The sequence below is a fragment of the Canis lupus genome, chromosome 18, assembly GCF_003254725.2.
Source record: "Canis lupus dingo isolate Sandy chromosome 18, ASM325472v2, whole genome shotgun sequence".
NCBI classification, from domain to species: Eukaryota; Metazoa; Chordata; class Mammalia; order Carnivora; family Canidae; genus Canis; species Canis lupus.
The window spans coordinates 25,447,155-25,464,894 of record NC_064260.1 but is presented as its reverse complement, the minus strand read 5'-3'; the positions used below and the strand labels follow the sequence as shown (position 1 = coordinate 25,464,894).

Below are 17,740 nucleotides of genomic sequence, written 5' to 3'. Positions count from 1 at the left end.
GAGTCTGGGGGAAATTAAGTGTGTAATAGTGGATTTTAGCGTCATCATGAAGTAAGTTTAATAATTAAGTCCGTAGAAGGGATGCGTGTGTTGCAGAGCCTTTGAAGAAAGCAGACGGGAGGAGGAAAAGCGTGATGTCCCCAGCCCAGGCGCACATCTTTAAGCAGAGATGAGCACGAACAGCAAATCCACCCTCCCATATCTCAACACATTTTAACCTAGTTGAGGCGACAAAGCCCATACACGTCTGCAAACTGCGCGTCTGTGCTTAGCATGACATGAGCGTTTCCTGCAGACTCGCCGCTCTGAACGCGTGGTTTTTACGGCTGCTCAGCCTGCGTGGGCACACAGCACGTCTGCTAGGACATTTCCCTATTGTCGAGCATCTGAGTGGTTCATAATTTTTGCCTCACGGGACATATTTATACACGTGTTCATTATTATTATTGTTTTTCTCCTTAAGATGGTTTGTAAAAAGGCAATCCAATGCACCAAGCCGTAAACCCTTTTGAGGCTTCTGATTCTTTTTTGCTGAACTGCTTTCCCAACGGGCTGTACCTGGTTTTCCTCCGGGTGGGACTGGATGGGCTCTGTCCCTGTTGCGCACCCCGCACTGAGGGTAGGGCACCGTCTCCTGCGGGGCCAGGCCAGTGCTCCCCACCCCAGGCTGGAGACGCTATGTTTGCCCCAAGGGGCCCCGGGCCCGGCTCTGGAGCAGCGGGGTCTGGATGTCACTTGAGTTCCCTCGGGGCCTTGGATGGCGGGGAAGAGCAGCAGTGCTTCTGCGGCCCTATAGACAGGAGTGCCGGGTAGGGACACGGAGCTCCCACAGCCTTGTAGACACTTGCAGGGACGCCCACGTCAGGGGAAGCCCGTCCACGGGCGGCTTTAACACAACGCAAGCGTAGACGCAGACACCCCGGGCAGGTGGACGTGGCCACCCGGAGGGGCCGGGAGCGGCTGGCAACACGGACCCGGAGTTCGAATTACCCATGCTCCGAATCCCTCGCTGACTGTTTCCCGAACTCAAACAGGGCCTCTGAGGCCTGCTGGCCCATGTGCATGGCCGCTGGCCGGGCGTCCTTCTGCCTCCTTCCTTGGGAAGCGGGATCACAGCTCGCAGACTTCCCTGCAGGAAGCTGGGGCCCTGTGACCCACCGTGCCCCATGGAGCGTCCCTCCCCCCCCTTCCTCCTCCTGCCGGCGTGAGCAGGAGCATGGGTGTGATGTCTGGAGGTTGAGCAGCCGTTTTGAGCCGTGTGGTGGGGCCAGGTGTTTAAGGGGGCAGAATGACGGGGGACGTTCACACCGGTCCTGGACACGGCAATCAAAACCACAGCGAGATACCGGTCATCATGAAGTAAGTTTAATAATTAAGTCCGGTTTACACTGGCGAGGACGGCTGAGCCGAGCAAGTCAGCAAACAACAGGTGTCGGCAAGGCTGCGGGGAGAGGGGAGCCTCGTGCACTGTCGGGGGACGCAGGCTGGAGCAGCCATTCTGCAGAACAGCATGGAGGTCCTCAAGGAGTTGAAGACAGAGCTACCCGACGCCCCAGCAGGTGCACTGCTGGGAATTTACCCCAAAGACACGAACGTAGTGACCCGAAGGGGCCCCCGCGCCCCACGTTCACAGCAGCGGTGTCCACGGTAGCCACACTGCGGGAGGGGCTCAGACGCCCATCGGCAGGCGGGCAGCGGGTAAGGAAGGTGGGGTCGCTGAGCATCCAGCAACTGAGATCGTGCCACCTGCAGGGACATGGACGGACTAGAGGGTGCGACGCTGGATGACATACGTGCATCAGAGAAGGACGGTGCCCATCCGGTCTCCTTCACACAAGGGATCTAAGGAACACAACAGAGGATCAAGGGAAGGGAAGGAAAAATAAAGACGGTATCAGAGAGGGAAACACACCGTAAGAGACTCTTCACTCTGGGAAACACACTGGGGGCTGCTGGAGGGAGGGCAGTGGGGGGACGGGGTCACTGGGGGTCGGCGCCGATCAATCGCTGGCCTCTGCCTGTGGCACCAGGATACATTATATGCTCATTTATTCAATTATTCAATTTTAATACAATTCAGTTATTTAATTTTAATACAATAAAAATTAGCCTCAAAAATCCCCACTGGTGCTGGCCTGGCCCCCGGCCCCCATCCGTGGGGAAGGCAGTGAGTCTACGCGTCCACCTCCGGAGCCGGGCTCCCCGGGAACCAGCCCTAAGGCTGAGTCCAGAGTCGCTCCGGGGGAGTCACGCAGGTCCCTCTGCCATCTCTGCTGGTCCCAGTTCCGGCCTGGTCATGGCCGCCCCACAGCCTGCCATGGGGTCCTCCACACAAGCGGGGGGACCCCGGGGCAGGGTAGATGCCCATGCTGGGTGCAGACTCGGGGTTGCCCGGGGCGGGCTGACACCGTGCGCACCCCTGCCCTCCATGCCAGGAGGGGTGGGGTGGGGGGTGCCCCTGTTTCTGCTCCGTGTCCCCGTGCCATGCCCCGGGTACCCCGCCTGCTGTCCTGAGCTTCCGAGCAGCTTCTGGAGCCTGGGAACCCCACGTCGCTGTTGGGGCGCTCTGCTGGCTGGCGGCCCGGGCAGCGAGGGTCCTCAGGACCCCAAGGGCCCCGGCCCCCTAGGTGAGGTCCACAGCGCAGGGGCTCGGGTGGGAGTGTCTCCTTGGGGTGTCCTCAACTCAGCCCCGCTTCTCCCCTAAGGGAACCAACAGCGGTGCGGGCAGGGAGTCCAGGCCACAGGCCCTGCAGGGACCCTGCAGAGGGCGTGTCCTGCCACCTGAAGAGGCAGGTGCACGGGAGCCGGCCCCGGGGTGCTCCTGGGCCCTCCCACGCTCCACCCCCAGATGCCACTCTCACTCCATCTCCCCAGGGAGCCCCTCCCACAGGGGAGGGCGAGCCCTCAGGGGGCCGAGGGGTCCCCAGGACAGGGAGGGGTGTTCCTTCCAGCCTGGGGCGTGGCTGCAGGAGGATCAGCCCGGGCAGGAGGAGGGGCAGGAGGAGTGAGGCAGGAGAGACCAGGGAGGGAGGGGTGAGGCCCACGCGGAAGTCGGGTAGGGCTCGCCTGCTGCCCGCTGCCACACTCGGGCCTGCCGGCTTCTGCCAGCCCTGACCCCACGGCCAGCGAGCAGGTGAGTCCCCGCGCAGTGCACACCTGAGGCCGGCCACGCCCGCGGGGGGCCCTCGCCTGCCAGATCCCTGCAGCCTGAACGCCACGGGGATGGCCCCCGGGCGGCGCCAGACAGAGGGCAGCTCTCCTCCTGCCCCGCGGGGGAAGCTGGGGACCCCAGGGCCGGGCCCCTAGAACGCGCATGACCCCTCGACAGGACAGCGTGTCTGTCCCCGCGTGCAGCTCTGCCCCACAGAGGGGAAGGGGCTCTGGCCTCCAGGAGGGGCTGACCCGAGCCCCGGAGGGGATGGGGCCCGCCGGGCACTCTGCTGCCCTGCCCGGGACTTCGGCCCCCGGCCGGCCTTCGGGGCTTGCTGCGGGCTGTTGGCTTCTGCTTCTGGGGTCAGAGCAGGAGGCCGAGGAGCCCCGGGGAGGTGAGACAGCTTCCCCCCTCTGCCAGGGCAGAGGCCATCCAGGCAGGCACAGAGCCTGGGTGGCCCTGGGAGGGGACAGTGCCGAGGTGGGGAGCGAAACCAGCCTCCCACAGCCTCCCGGGGCCCTCCCAGGTGTGGGCCGAGCAGGTGGCCTCGCGCTCCACCTCCGCCCAGGGCCTCTCAGCCCTTCCAGAGCCGGCTCTGGCACCTCGCTGCCTGGGCGAGCACAGGGGCACACCCCTGCCCGACTTTTGCCGGCGCCCGCAGGGGAGGGAGAGGCTCTGGCCGCCCCCCCGCCCCCCCCCGGCTGAGGCAGGAATCAGTGCTTCCAAAGGGCGCGGGTGGATGTGGGTGCAGAGCGCAGGGGGCACCCCGCGGCCCACCCCCAGCAGGATGGGAGCAGGCCGTCCCCAGGCAGGCCCTTCCGTGGCTCCCATGCCCCCAGCTGACTGAGTGCCCCGGTGCCCGAGCCGCCTCCGTGAGGGCCCCGCTTCTGCCAACACTGGCAGCTCCCTTCTCCTCTTGATGTTTCTGCCAAGCTCAGGTGCTGAGTCCTGAGTCCCTGGGGGTACTAAGTACCACGTCATTGGGGGTGCTGAATCCTGAGTCCCTGGGAGTACTAAGTACCACGTCCTTGGAGGTGCTGAGTCCTGAGTCCCTGGGGGTACTAACTACCATGTCCTTGGAGGTGCTGAGTCCTGAGTCCCTGGGGGTACTAACTACCACGTCCTTGGGAGTGCTGAGTCCTGAGTCCCTGGGGGTACTAAGTACCACGTCCTTAGGGGTGCTGAGTCCTGAGTCCCTGGGGGTACTAAGTACCACGTCCTTGGGGGTGCTGAGTCCTGAGTCCCTGGGAGTACTACCACATCCTTGGGGGTGCTGAGTCCTGAGTCCTTGGGAGTATTAACTACCATGTCCTTGGAGGTGCTGAGTCCTGAGTCCCTGGGAGTACTAAGCACCCAGCCCCTGGACACTGATTGCACGTGGCCCCCAGAGCCTGTCCATACATGTTTCCTCTACCAGGAAAGCTGCACCCCCTTCGTGGCCTTGGGCCAAGGTCACACTCCAGGCAGGCTCCGTGTCCCCCGATAGCCCGTACCGCCCGCGAGGGCTGCACACAGAGCAGGCCGTATCACCCGTGAGGGCCTGGGGGGTCACGAGTGGATTGGGGACACAGTGGTCTGACAGCTGCGCAGGGGGAGGGATGGGGGACGGAGGCAGGGAGGGGCAGACCATCCACTTAGGACCTCTCGTCCCTGAGATGCACGCACCCAGCCCCGAGGCCCTCCCTGCCCTGCAAGTCTGCGAAGAGCGGGCTCTCCTCTGGCCCAGGGTGGTTCTGGGAGGCCGTAGCCCACCCCTGAGTGCCAGGGGCTCCGGGGCACAGAGGCGGTGTCGTGGGGCACGAGACGCTGGCTTCCGAAGTCCGAGAGCAGTGGCGTGGGGGGGGCGGGCAGGGGATGTGACGCCGTTTTCTGGCTTCTGTGCCTGGGGCAGAGGGGAGACAGTAGGCAGGCCCAGGCCCGGCGTGGGCCGGTTCCCCGCGCCCACGCGTGGCATTGGGGGGCTGGACTAGGGTTGCAGGGTTTGAAGTGACTAAAGAACAAGTTCCCAGTGAAGTTGAGCTCTGCATGAAAGGCTCTTGTTCAGTGCAAGTGCGTCCCACACAGGAACTGGGACACTTGCGCTCGGATTCAGACATGCTGCGTGGCTCGGAGTTCCCTGGGCGGTGCTCCAGGGAGGCTGGCTGGGCCGGGCAGGGAGGGGGCCATCCTGAGGCCAGAGCCATGGGTCGTGGGGGGCCGGGTGGCGGCTGGCAGCGGGCGGCTGGGGAGGACGATGCCCTGCGGGGGCAGACGGCCAGGGCCACACGGAGCTCCTCAGCCAGGAGGAGGCCGGGTCCCCCTGGGGCAGCGCCCCGACATGCCAGCCTGGCAGGGGAGAGGTGGGGCGTCCCAGTGGGGCCCCCGGGGTCTCGCCCGCACCTTCACCCTGAGACATGCAGCATCCCTGCGCCTCCCGGGACAGTGAGCTGGGGACCCTCTCAGCGCTGCCTGCAGCCAGGTGGACGGTCACAGGCGGTCTCACCAGGGGACAGTGTTGGCAGCCCGGGCTCTGGGCACCAAAGCCGGCGTGTGACCTGCTCTCACTGTCCCTGTCGCCACATCCTGCAGCCCCATGGCCTCTGGCCAGCCACAGCCTGCTGCCCTCTGCAGCCGCGGGGGGGCCTGACCACACGCCCCCCCTGTGCAGCGTTAGCACCTGCACGGACACCCCCACAGGGCGTGGAGACAGCGGGGGGGGCTCCCCGACACTGCCGCAGCCCCATCGCCTGAGCACCCATCCAATCGACGGTGCCGCCTGGACTCGGACGTCGCCAGCTTTCCCCCGTGTCCCTCTCAGTGCCCGCGGCTGCGCAGGGTCCCACGGGGCACGTCACCTCCCCTGCCCTCGGGCCTCCTGTCTGTGCTGGTGCCGCCGTCCAGCTTCTCCACGGCCAGTTGCCCAGGCTCCGCAGAGAGGCTGCTGTTTTCTGGGGCGGAGACAGGACCATCTGCTTTAGGGCCCCCCCATAACATCCCGACTGTGTCGGGGGGCCACAGCCATCACTGCGACCTAGGGCTTCGTCACCCGGGCTGGGGGCTGTCTTCTGGGGCTCTCGCTGTCCCCTTCCCACACTTACTTCCTGTGTCAAGTCTACAAGGGAGGGGGTGGGGGAGGAAGAGAGATCCTGTAACCGCGGCTGTGCCGCCACAGTAGCTCGGGGACAGTCGGAGGGGCCCCGAGGCCGCCGTTTCTCCCAAAGAGTCTCGCCCCGAGCTTTGTCCATCTGTCCTGGGTGCGGATGCTCCCTGGACTGACCTCTACCCACCTCAGAGCCATGCCAGGTGGTCCCCGGGCCCCCCACGTGGCAGCAGCCCAACCACGTTCCTGCCGCGTGGTCTGCCGCCATCCGGGATGGCACCGAGCCCTCGACCGTCCACACGCTGATGGGAGTTTGGATTCTTTGCATGAGTTTTATGTGAAATAGCCTCTGGGAGCATCCTCTCTCTGGGTTTTGGGGCTGGCTGGGCCGGGCTGTACCGTCCAGGGTGTTTGATTTTGCTTCCCCCATTCCTGCCCGGGGAACTCCTGACCTCCATGCCGACCTGCATCGGCAAGGGTGGCAGGAGGCGGTCTGGGCACCTGACCCGTGCTCTCCCGCCTGCCCGCGGCCTCTGCGCCCTCCCCTCTGCGTGCTCGTCTGTGAGATCCTGGTCTGCTGCTCGTCCTCTCTTGAGGATTTCAGCAGCTCTGTGCTTCTATTTCCAAATGGACCTTTGCTGGTGTCACCCAGAGCCTCCCCACGCAGTGCCCCGCTGGCTGTGCTCCTGGCGCTGAGCCCTGCCTGGAACCACATGCTTGTTCACCCCCAGCTTAACACTGGCCCCCTCCGTGCTGGAGCACCCGGGCCAGGATTGAGCCCTATGCCTCTGTCTACCCTCTACCCCCAGGGTGAGGACAGCCTCCAGACCGATGGGGACGGAAGGGGACAGCTTCCCGCTGATGGAGGTCAACACCGGTGACGTGAGTCTCCACGGGGGCCCCTCAGGCTGGTCCCGCCCTTGCCCTGTGCCTGGTGCCAGCCCAGCCCCGCACCTCCTCCCTCCAGCCCGAGGCCTCTGAGCCGTGGGATTACGTCCTCGTGGCCGACCGCCGAGGCCAGAGAGCTACCCGGCAGGCCCACCGGCAGCTGCAGTTCCTGGAGGAGCTCAAGAGAAAGGGCTTCCGTTACAAGGTGGGCTGGCTGAGCGCCTGGCTGGTGTGGGGCGTGGCAGCCCGGGCGTTGGGGTCGTGGGGCACAGCGTGTCCTGGGGAGGGGTCTGGAGATGTGGCCAGGGCCTTGTGCCTGGAGCAGAAGGGACAGGCCAGTGGCTGTAGACAAAGTGGAGTGCGGGTCCCCCAGCGCCTCCCACCCCCAGATGATGGAAGACGGCGAGAAGGTGTTCTTTGGGATCCGAGCAGAGAGCAGGATCTTTGACCTGTACCGCACACTCCTCATGGAGTCCGAGGGTCCTGGCTCCAGGACGCAGCCCGCCGGGCCAGCCCCCATCCCAGCCAGCACCAGGTGAGAGGCTGGCCAGTAACCAGGGCCAGGAGGACCCCCACCTGCCATGCTGCTGGTCCAGTCAGGTTTCCAGGCATGGTTAGGTCCCAGGTCCCAGGGGCAGAGCCCCATGCCTCAGTTTCCATATCTGTCTGTGATAAGGGATAAAGACAGTTGTCACTTCTCGGCGTGTTTTGAAGGTTCCATGTGACTGTGTTCCCTGAAGGGTGGGCAGGATTTGGGCAGGACCAGGAGGGCCCTCCCAGCCATCCCTCCTAGCTTTGAGGCCATCTCCCCAAGACCTGGGATGTGGGTCCCATCTCCAGACCAAATGCCCCTTCCTGGACATCTGTCCCCAGCCTCACAGGCACCCAAGCCTCTTCTCTCCAAGCACCTTCTCTCTGCTGATCCTCCGCCCACGCCTCCCCACGCCCCTCCTCCATCACCCGCCTCCCCTCAGCCCGGGGCCCCTCTGAGCTCAGCCGGGGCCTGGTGGGTTGGGGACTGGTATTTGGGATGCCTGGGGTTTGGATACGAGCCTCCTGTGAACGCAGGAGAGCTGGCTGGTCTCCGGGAGGTGCCAGGGGATGATGGCTGAGTAGAGGAGCAGGCTGGGGGCGTGCCCTGGGCGCCCCGGGGACCACGTCTTACCAGAAGGTGTTCTGGAGGAGTGTGGCTCTGCGCCCAAGCGTCCAGCTGTGCCCGTTCCTGGCGCTGTGGCCTTGGGCAGGTTACCCAACCTCTCTGAGCCTTGGTGTCCCCATAGGGAGGGGGCTCAGAGGGCACAAGGAGGATCCGTGCATGTGCAGGCATAGGGTGTGCCCTGGCTGTGCAGGGCTGCAGGTGCAGGTGTGATGGGGGGAGCTAGGCCCCGTATCTGGGAGGGGACATTGGGGCACTGGGCCTCGGCAGGGGAGGCCTGCCCAGGGGAGACCCATCCTGGAGCCACAGGGTGGCCAGGCAGCAGGGGGACTTAGGGAGGCGGGCTGAGCTCAGGCCATGCTGACCAGGGCTTGCGTTCCAGAATCCGAATTGTCAACTTTGTACTAAACAACACGACGGCCGCTGGTGGTAAGGACTGGTGGGCGGGGAGGGCAGGGCACGGTTCCCCCTCGCCCCTGTTCCGTGTGACCCGACGCTCCTGTGACCACCAGACACCCTGGACGACTTGGTGAAGAGTGGGGTGTTTGAGACCAGATTCGTGCTGCACAAGGTGAGCGGCGGTGGGCTGGCAGGGGCGGCCGGGGCGGGCGGGGTGGGCGGGCCGGGCCGAGCCTCACCGCCTGTCCTGGCGCCCAGGGGCAGGACGACCTCAGGAAGGAGTGGGCGCAGTGGAGGCGCGTGCTCCGCCCGCAGCCGATCGACGACATCAGGTGGACTGTCCCGAGGGAATCCCCGAGCCCCCCGCGGCGGAGTGTCTGCGCCCCTGGGCCCCGGCCTGCCCGCCCCCCCCCCGCGGCCCTGGGTGCGGCCTCACCGGGCGGCTGTGCCCGCAGGGACTACTTCGGCGAGAAGGTGGCCCTGTACTTCGCCTGGCTCGGCTGGTACACCTACATGCTGGTACCCGCCGCCGCCGTGGGCCTCCTCGTCTTCCTCAGCGGCTTCGCCCTGTTCAACGCCAGCCAGATCAGGTGCGGGCGAGGGGGCGGGGCCGACCCAGAGGGGGCGGGGCTGAGTCGGCGGGGGGAGGAGCGTGGCTGAACCAGAGGGGGCGGGGCTGACTCGAATGGGGCGGGGCGGAGTCGGCGCGGGAGGAGCGCCGGCACCCGCCCCCCACCCGCACCCACCTCCCCCGCACGGAGAGCCGCCCTCAGCCCGCTCCCTGCACCCTCAGCAAGGAGATCTGCGAGGCCCACGACATCCTCCTGTGCCCTCGCGGCGACCACAGCCGCAGGTACCAGCAGCTCTCGGACACCTGCACCTTCGCCAAGGTCTGCCCCCGGGGTGGGGGTGGGGGTGGGGGTGAGCTCCAGCCGGCCTCCCGGGGGCGGGAAGCCGCGGGCTGCCCCTGCGGAGCTGCGCGCCCCTCCCGGCGGCGGGAGGCCGGCCCAGCCCGTGCGCCCTGCCCGCAGCTCACGCACCTCTTCGACAACGAGGGCACCGTGGTCTTCGCCATCTTCATGGCTCTGTGGGGTGAGTGTCGGCGGGCACCGGCGGGCAGCCTGAGCCCCGGGGCCGCCAGCCCCGGAACCCCGCGCCCCCTCTCTGCTCCCGTCCGCAGCCACCGTGTTCCTGGAGATCTGGAAGCGGCAGCGGGCCCGTGTGGTCCTGCACTGGGACCTGTACGGCTGGGACGAGGACCAGGTGAGGAGGCCGCTGGGCCCGCGCGTCCTCAGCCCCCCGAGCGTCCCCAGCCCCCCCGCGCGCCCCAGTCCCCGCGCGTCCCCAGTCCCCCACGCACCCCAGCCCCCCGCGCGTCCCCAGCCCCCCGCGCGCCCTAGCCCCCCCGCGCGTCCTCAGCCCCCCGCGCGTCCCCAGCCCCCCCGCGCGCCCCAGTCCCCGCGCGTCCCCAGTCCCCCGCGCACCCCAGCCCCCCGCGCGTCCCCAGCCCCCCGCGCGCCCTAGCCCCCCGCGCGTCCTCAGCCCCCCGCGCGTCCCCAGCCCCCCGCGCGTCCCCAGTCCCCCGCGCGCCCCAGTCTCCTGCGCGTCCCCAGTCCCCGGCCCGTCCCCAGTTCCCCGCGCGTCCTCAGCCCCCCGCGCGTCTCCAGCCCCCCCGCGCGTCCCAGTTCCCCGCGCGTCCCCAGCCCACCGCGCGCCCCAGCCCCCCGCGCGTCCTCAGCCCCCCTCGCGCCTCAGCCCCCTGCACGTCCCCAGCCTCCCCGCGTGTCCCCAGCCCCCCGCGCAGCCCCAGCCTCCCGCATGTCCCCAGCCCCCCGCGCGTCCCCAGCTCCCCCGCGCGCCCCAGCCCCCCACGCGTCCCCAGCCTCCCGCGCGCCCCAGTCCCCCTGCCGGCCCCCCCCCCCCCCCCCCCCCCCCCCCCCCCCCCCCCCGCCCCGCGTGTGAGCGGCCTGGTGCCCTCCGCAGGAGGAGATGGCGCTTCAGCTCATCAACCACCGCGACTACCAGCTGCGGCCGCACCAGCACTCCTACCTGAGGAGCAGCGTCATCCTCATCCTGTCTGTGCTCATGGTACCGCTGAGAGCCCAGAGCGGTGGGGGGCTGGAGACCTGGGCCCGCCCGGCCTGAGGCCCCCTGCCCGCCCCCCCAGATCTGCCTCATGATCGGCATGGCCCACCTGCTGGTGGTCTACCGGGTCCTGGCCGCCGCCCTCTTCAACTCCACCCTGCTGTTCCAGGAAGAGCAGGTGACCACGGCTGTGGTGGTGACCGGCGCCCTGTTCCACTATGTGGTCATCCTCATCATGACCAAGGTGACTGGGCGGCGGTGGAGGGAGGGCGGGCGAGGGAGCGTCTCCCCTGAGCCCAAAGTAAACCCTCTGGGCGCCCCTCCCGCAGGTCAACAAGTGTGTGGCGCTGAAGCTTTGTGACTTTGGTGAGAGGAGGGACCTGGGTGGGGTGGCGCAGCTCCTGCCCCATGTAGGGCTGGGGCCTTGGATCCCCAGGCAGGGGAGGGCAGACAGGTGACTTGTAGGATGGGGACAGGTGAGGGATGGGCGATGGATGGCGCCCCGTCTCCTTCCAGAGAAGCCCAGGACCTTCTCGGAGCGTGAGAGCAAGTTCACCACGAAGTTCTTCACTCTGCAGTTCTTTGCCCACTTCTCATCCCTCATCTACATTGCCTTCATCCTGGGCAGGTAAGGGTGGCCCTGCCCCCACCTCATCCACCCCCCAGCCCCCCTGTACAGTGGACGTACCTGCTCGACTTTATTTTTCAAATAACTCGTGCTCAGAACGGGTGGACACCCAATATAAAAACACGTAGGGAAGCCCGCGGTGCACCCCCAGCCCCATACTCCCCACCTCCAGAGGCCACCCCCCACCACCATGTGGCTCTTCCCGAATTTTGCACACAGTCAAGTGCACACACACATCCCCTGTGGACATACGTGGTTTTGTCCTGTGAATAATTTTATCTTCTCTCTGTGCTGAAATGCGCTCTGGGCATCTCCCTCACACGCACAGACGGTGAGGCCGCGTTTAAAACCACCGCAGGAGCCCTGGCGTGCGGGCCGGGCCGGAGTTTCCCCCTACCAGCTCCGCTGGTGACATCCGGATGATTTCCACCGTTGAGATGATTTCCACCGTTGAGCTTTACGAGGCTGCGGTGCGTGTTGCATAAGACACACGTGCGCTTCCTCGCCCCTTTCTTGTTAGTGAAATGAACATTTTTTTGGTTCAATCAATGTACTGAATTTTGTTCTGAAGAAAATCATTGCTGCATTTGTTCTGTGCGTTTGCTTACGTTGCGTGACATGCACACGTATCGCCAATCAGTCCCGCGTGACACGCACACGTATCGCCAATCAGTCCCGAACTGCAGAGGAACTTAACCAAAAACCCAGGTCCTCCAAGTGTGTTCAAAGACATCAGGCAGTCCCCGGCCCCTGGCTGTGCTTGGAGACGCCCTCTAGACGTCTGACCCCCTCGGGCGCACCTGTTCACCCTCACTGTCCGCAGTGTGGGACCCCTGCCCAGCTTCCAGGGGCGTCCCGAGGAAGGGGACGTAGGAAACCAGACGCCCTTACTGGGCCGGATGGAGCGCCTGGAGGTAGACGTCTCCCGACTGATCTCACCAAGCCTGCCTCGAGCTGCCTCGGGCCATCTTTGTCACCGGACTTGCTTGAGCAGTTCACTGTCACCCCTGCCTCCCCTGGTCATCCCACCCCACACAGTACCCCGAGTACCCCGGCCCATTCCTTTCAGGTGATGCGCTCCCCACCGCGCCCAATGGCTGGTCCCCCTTCCCCCCTCCTGCCCCCCCCTCCTGGACGCTGGCTTCTCCTCTTCTCCCGACCTCTGAAGGTCACAAGGCCCTGCTGTCTGCTCCGTGACTAGAGGGGCCACCCCAAGCACATCCCCACACGCCAGTGAGGCCCCACCTCTCCTCCTGCAGGTCCAGCTGCCTCTCCCATTCCCTCAGGGGCCCCGCAGGCCCCTGTACCTTCCCATGGCCTGGTCTCCCCCTGCGCACGGCAGCTCTGCCGTCCTGCTGCTCAGCCAGAGCCTGGGTCCCCCAGACCTCCTTCCCCTCTGGCGCCCTGCACTGGGGGGGGGGGTGTTAGCGTCTGTGTCTGCTGGGCCTGGAGCCTCAGGGCCTCCCTATCTGAGAGACCTTCACGCATCCGCCTTCTGTGCCCTCTGCTCCCCTCTCTGGAACGCCTTTTGTTTGGAAATTGGACCTTCTCAACTGACCATCTAATTTTCTTTGCTTTTTTTTTTCCCTCCCACTTTTGTTCCAGATTCTGGGAGTTTTTCTCAACTGCTTTTCAACCCTTGGCTTGAATATCTTCCTTCTGCTCACGCTCTTCAGTTCGGGGCGCCTTGTTGGACAGTCCCTTCACAGCCTGGTCTTCGCGCCACCGGGAGGCCGTGGCTTTTCTTGTCTGGGATCTTGCCTCTTTTTTCCCCCTTCTGGTCTGGTAATACTTCTCGTCCTTCCAAGTTTCATTTATGCTCTTTCTCTAATTGGTTTCTGATTTTGGCGTTATAGGCTTTCCCTAGAGGGCCTCAATTCTTGGTCACTGTCCGTAATCGAGAAAGGCGTGTGCCGGTGGCTCTGGTCTGGGCCACATCTCTCGCGTGACGACCTCTTGCCCTGTTCGTCCTTCGAGGTGGAAGGACGCTTGTCACGTTGGTCAGAGCTCAGCTGGGGAAGCGACAGTGCGGGCTCTCGGGAGCCACTGGCTCAACCCTGCAGCCCGACTGTTTGGTGGTTCAACCCCCTAGAACCGAGCCTCTGTCTTCCTGACCATTGAGCCCGAGCCTGACTTTGGGTTTAATAGAATTTGTATTTTTTAAAAAAGATTTTATTTATTTATTCATGAGAGACACAGAGAGGCAGAGACACAGGGAAAGGGAGAAGCAGGCTCCCTGCGGGGAGCCCGATGCGGGACTCGATCCTGGGACCCCGGGGTCATGCCCTGAGTGGAGGGCAGATGCTCAACCGCTGAGCCCCCAGGCGTCCCTCGAGTTTCTATATTTTATCATGTAATGGAAAGTACATGATTTTAAACTATGTGCATAGTTTCAGTGGGGGAAATGGGCCCTGTGTAGAACCCGTGTGAGCCTGTGGGCGGCCGGGCATGCGTGTGAGGACGTGTGCCCGAGGCGTGTCTGCTGTAGGCCGGGCACCCAGCATCCAGCCCCTGTCCCCGCAGCAGGGCTTTCTTTGTGTCGCTTCCCCCCGTCCCCCTACAGTCCTCCGCTCCACCCCCACTCGGGAAGGTCGCGCCACCTCCTCCAGCCTGACTGTCCTTCCCAGGATCAACGGTCACCCCGGGAAGTCTGTGCGCCTGGCGGGGCTGTGGAAGCTGGAGGAGGTCAGTCTGCCCGAATGCCTGCCTCCCGGGCAATCCCCCCTGACGCTGCCTCCCCTGCCTGACGTCCCTCCAACCCCACAGTGCCATCTCAGCGGCTGCATGATGGACCTGTTCCTGCAGATGGCCATCATCATGGGTCTGAAGCAAACGCTCAGCAACTGTGCGGAGTACCTGGGCCCGTGAGGACCACCCCTTGCCCCAGGGAGCCCTCCACGCAAACACCCCCTCCTGCCTGCATATCTCCCGAGCCAGGGCTTCTGAGGGCCCCCGCATCCCTCCCTGACTCCCCCCCCCCCCCCCCCGCCGTTCTCATCACCCCCCAGGTGGCTGGCTTACAAATGTCGCTTGATGCGCTTCAAGCTGGGCCGTGCATCTGGGGACCCCGAGCTCAGGGACATGCAGCACAACTACCTCCTGAACCCAGTCAACACCTTCAGCCTCTTTGACGAGTTCATGGAGATGAGTACGCGAGGTGGTCAGGGGCGCAGGCCCCACAGGCCGCAGTTCTGGGGCAGGAGGCGGTGGGGACCGGGGGCGGGAACTCTGATGAGTGGGGCGCCCGCGGAGAAGGGTGACAGCTGCACCCCCACAGTGATCCAGTATGGCTTCACAACCATCTTCGTGGCCGCCTTCCCTCTCGCCCCGCTGCTCGCGCTCATCAGCAACCTCGTGGAGATCCGCCTGGACGCCATCAAGATGGTCAGGCTGCAGCGGCGCCTGGTGCCCCGCAAGGCCAAGGACATCGGTCAGGGGCCCAACTGGGTGGCAAGGAGCACAGGCACCTCCGTGAGGGGGGTTGCTGGGACCAGGTCATGCCAGTTCCCTGGAAATAACCCCTTCAGGTCAAGCTCCCTCACCCCACAGAGAGCCCCCAGCCCTGTCTCAGGCCCTGCCGAGGATGACAGGTGGCGCCCCGGCAGGAAGAGGCAGGGCTGACGCTCACCCCGGGATCCAACAGAAGGGACGGGGCCCCCTGGGGACCCAGGCAGAAGAGCTGGGCTCGGAGAGCAGGGAGCCCAAGTGGGGGCTCCCGCAGCTGGGGACAGGGACTATGATGTGGCCTCAGTCGCCCAGACTGTCCTTGCTGGAAGGCCGAGGGTCAGGGAGGAACAGAGGGGATGGGGAGCTGGACGTGGGCAGAGGGAGAGGTAAGTATGAGTGGGAGGGAGCCCCAGTCTTAGGCAGGTTAGGGGTTCTGAGCCCAGAGAGGAGTGAGCTTGGGTGCAGCTGAGGGGTTCGGGCAGAAGATGGGGGTCAGAGGAGGCCTGAGCCACTCCTGGTCTACGTCGCCACCACGAGCTGTGGCAGGGGCAGAGGTGACCAGGCCCCGGGACCATCCAAGCTCCCGGCCCTGAGAGTGGCGGCTGGAGGGGGGACGGGCGGTGCCAGCGGTCAGGGCTTGACAACCCGATGCCTCCCCACTGCGGTGGCCCAGGGACCTGGCTGCAGGTGCTGGAGACCATTGGGGTGCTGGCAGTCATCGCCAACGGGATGGTCATCGCCTTCACTTCTGAGTTCATCCCCCGAGTGGTGTACAAGTACCATTATGGCCCCTGCCGACTGGGGGCCCAGCCTGCAGTGGAGTAAGTGGGGGGGGGGAACCTCAGACTGTCCAGGGCCCCTGGGGAATCAGCGCGGCCACAGCCCAGCCCCTCGGGGAGTGCAGGGGAAGGGCCTGATGCTGCCTGTACTGTCTGTGGCTGACACGAGTGTGGGCATGGGGGGGGGCTGCCCCCATGCCAGCCTGCTGACCCCAGGAGTGTCAGGACCCTCGTGGGGGAATTGGGGTCCACCCGAATGACTCTCCCAAGGTCAGACCCTTTGGGGCTGCTCCGCAGGAGAGGCCAGAACACTCCTTCTCTGCGCCTCTGGCCCTCCAGGGGCCCTGCGTACCCACAGACGGGGTCTCAGGGTCTCCCCCGCAGGGAATGTAGGCGGTGGCACCCCGCGGCCCCTCAGTCACCCCACGGTCCTGTGCAGCCCCACCCTCGTAGCCCCCAGCCCCCGAGAGGCCTTGGCCTGCGACCCTCACAGCCCGGGGCCTCTCCTGCCGGCAGCTGCCTCACGGGCTACGTCAACCACAGCCTGTCTGTGTTCTACACCAAGGACTTCCAGGACCCCGTCCAGGCAGAAGGCTCAGAGAACATCACCGAGTGCAGGTGTGGACCGCGCCCCCCCATCCTGGGTGCCCACCTCTGACACCCCTGACACCCCTGACGCCCCTGACCCCTGGCCCCACCCCAGGTACCGCGACTACCGCGACACCCAGGACTACAGCTTGTCGGAGCAGTTCTGGGTCCTGCTGGCCATCCGCCTGCTGTTCCTCATCCTCTTCGAGGTGGGTGGGCCCCGGGGAGGGTCGGGGGGCACGGCGGCTCTGGCCCCCTCCCTCGCCCCTGCTGGGGCCCCAGGACCTCCCAACCGTCCCCTGCCCCTGCCCCCAGCACGTGGCCTTGTGCATCAAGCTCATCGCTGCCTGGTTCGTGCCTGATGTCCCTCAGTCCGTAAAGAACAAGGTTCTGGAGGAGAAGTACCGGGCACTCCGGGACAAGATGTGGTAGGGGAGGCAAGGCGGGGTGCGGGGGGTGGGGGGCTGGGGCCGCAGCGCCCGGGGCCTGATCCCCGACACTGGACACTTGCGCCTGCAGCTCCAGCTCCAAGAGCACAGACGTGTAAGAGACGCCGAGCTGCCCAAGAGGCTGAGAACCACCCGCCACCTGCCACCCCACTCGCAGCGGACGTGGGGGTCCCCGGAGCTCTGTGTGTGGGGGCCGCGGGGTGTTGTGAGCGGCACCCTGTGGTCTGTGAGGGCTCAGCCCCGACTTGAATTCTGGCCCCCCACCCACAGAGCTGGGCGAGGGGGGTTTGCCTCTCAGCACACACCACAGGAGGAGCGGCCTGTTTGCTGAGCCTCCCTCTGCGTGGTGGGACCCAGGGGTCCCCACCCCACCCCCGGCCTGCAGAACTTTCTTAAAATAAAACTTGTGTGTGTGTCGATTGTGGGGCTCCGGTGGGTTGTGTCTGTGCTCAGGACTGGATGAGGCACGGAAGCCCTGATGGGGAAAGGCCTGGAATGTGGTGGCGTCCTGGTCGTCCTCCCCTCCTGTTGGGCTTCCAGGTGAGGGGTGCCTGGTTCAGGTCCTGCCCTCTCCGCCCTGGGGGTTTAGGGGCAGGAGGCACTGGCAGGCTTCCTGGAGGAAGAGATGGGGGAGGGGTAGACCACCCAAGGTGCCCCTGGGGACGGTGGAAGCTCTGAGGAGTCCCCGAGGTCCCGACTCTCCGGGCTGGTTGGGCCGGTTTGCCCTCTGCCCCCAGGCCGGGTGGTTGCGCCCGAGGCGCCGGCGGGACAGACGTGGGCGCCCCGCGGGACTCTCGGGTCCGCCCTCCGGGCCTGGCTGCTGGGCGGGGCTGCACCTGCCGCCGCCGCCGGGCTTGTCGCCGCTGCGCACCTGGCCCAGGTGAAACGTCCCGCCCCCGCGCTCGCGCGAGCCCCAGGTCCCAGCAGCAGGTGAGTGGCCCAGGCCCACGGCGGGGTGGAGGTCGCTGGCTCCCGGGAGCCGGGGCTACGCTTGCAGCTTGCGGGGTGGGAACGGAGGCTTGCCCCGAAGGGCCCGGGGCCGCGCCGGGCGGGTCCCGCAGGAAGTGGCTCCGAGCCGGGCCGGCCGCCCT

General features: G+C 65.8%; 1 protein-coding gene across 4 annotated transcripts; it reads left to right on the top strand.

The window, feature by feature from the left end:
* Positions 1-3,071: 3,071 nt before the first annotated feature.
* On the top strand, positions 3,072-17,069 carry ANO9 (anoctamin 9). 4 transcript variants are annotated; one of them, XM_025452611.3, is made up of 24 exons: positions 3,072-3,133; positions 7,040-7,112; positions 7,198-7,323; positions 7,508-7,653; positions 8,657-8,703; positions 8,787-8,845; positions 8,932-9,005; positions 9,129-9,263; positions 9,467-9,563; positions 9,705-9,765; positions 9,854-9,936; positions 10,657-10,761; positions 10,841-11,002; positions 11,088-11,124; positions 11,275-11,386; positions 14,014-14,071; positions 14,153-14,250; positions 14,395-14,534; positions 14,664-14,816; positions 15,507-15,654; positions 16,129-16,230; positions 16,316-16,409; positions 16,516-16,628; positions 16,720-16,887. In XM_025452611.3, exons 2-24 carry the CDS (start codon positions 7,062-7,064, stop codon positions 16,745-16,747), a joined length of 2,229 nt encoding a protein of 742 aa, XP_025308396.3. In that variant the 5' UTR covers positions 3,072-3,133; positions 7,040-7,061; the 3' UTR covers positions 16,748-16,887. The 4 variants fall into 4 exon arrangements, with proteins under 4 accessions (XP_025308396.3, XP_048952316.1, XP_048952315.1 ...); XM_049096359.1 differs by lacking the exon at positions 16,516-16,628 and having other exon boundaries at positions 16,720-17,069; XM_049096358.1 differs by lacking the exons at positions 11,088-11,124; positions 16,516-16,628 and having other exon boundaries at positions 13,950-14,071; positions 16,720-17,069.
* Positions 17,070-17,740: the final 671 nt, after the last annotated feature.

What these genes read in the sequence shown, in the direction of transcription:
- ANO9 (XM_049096357.1), top strand. Translation starts at nt 7,062, where the DNA reads ATGGGGACGGAAGGGGACAGCTTCCCGCTGATGGAGGTCAACACCGGT. An exon ending in TTCAACGCCAGCCAGATCAG is followed by an intron (nt 9,264 to 9,466) that starts GTGCGGGCGAGG and finishes CTGCACCCTCAG; the next exon opens with CAAGGAGATCTGCGAGGCCC. An exon ending in GAGAACATCACCGAGTGCAG is followed by an intron (nt 16,231 to 16,315) that starts GTGTGGACCGCG and finishes GCCCCACCCCAG; the next exon opens with GTACCGCGACTACCGCGACA.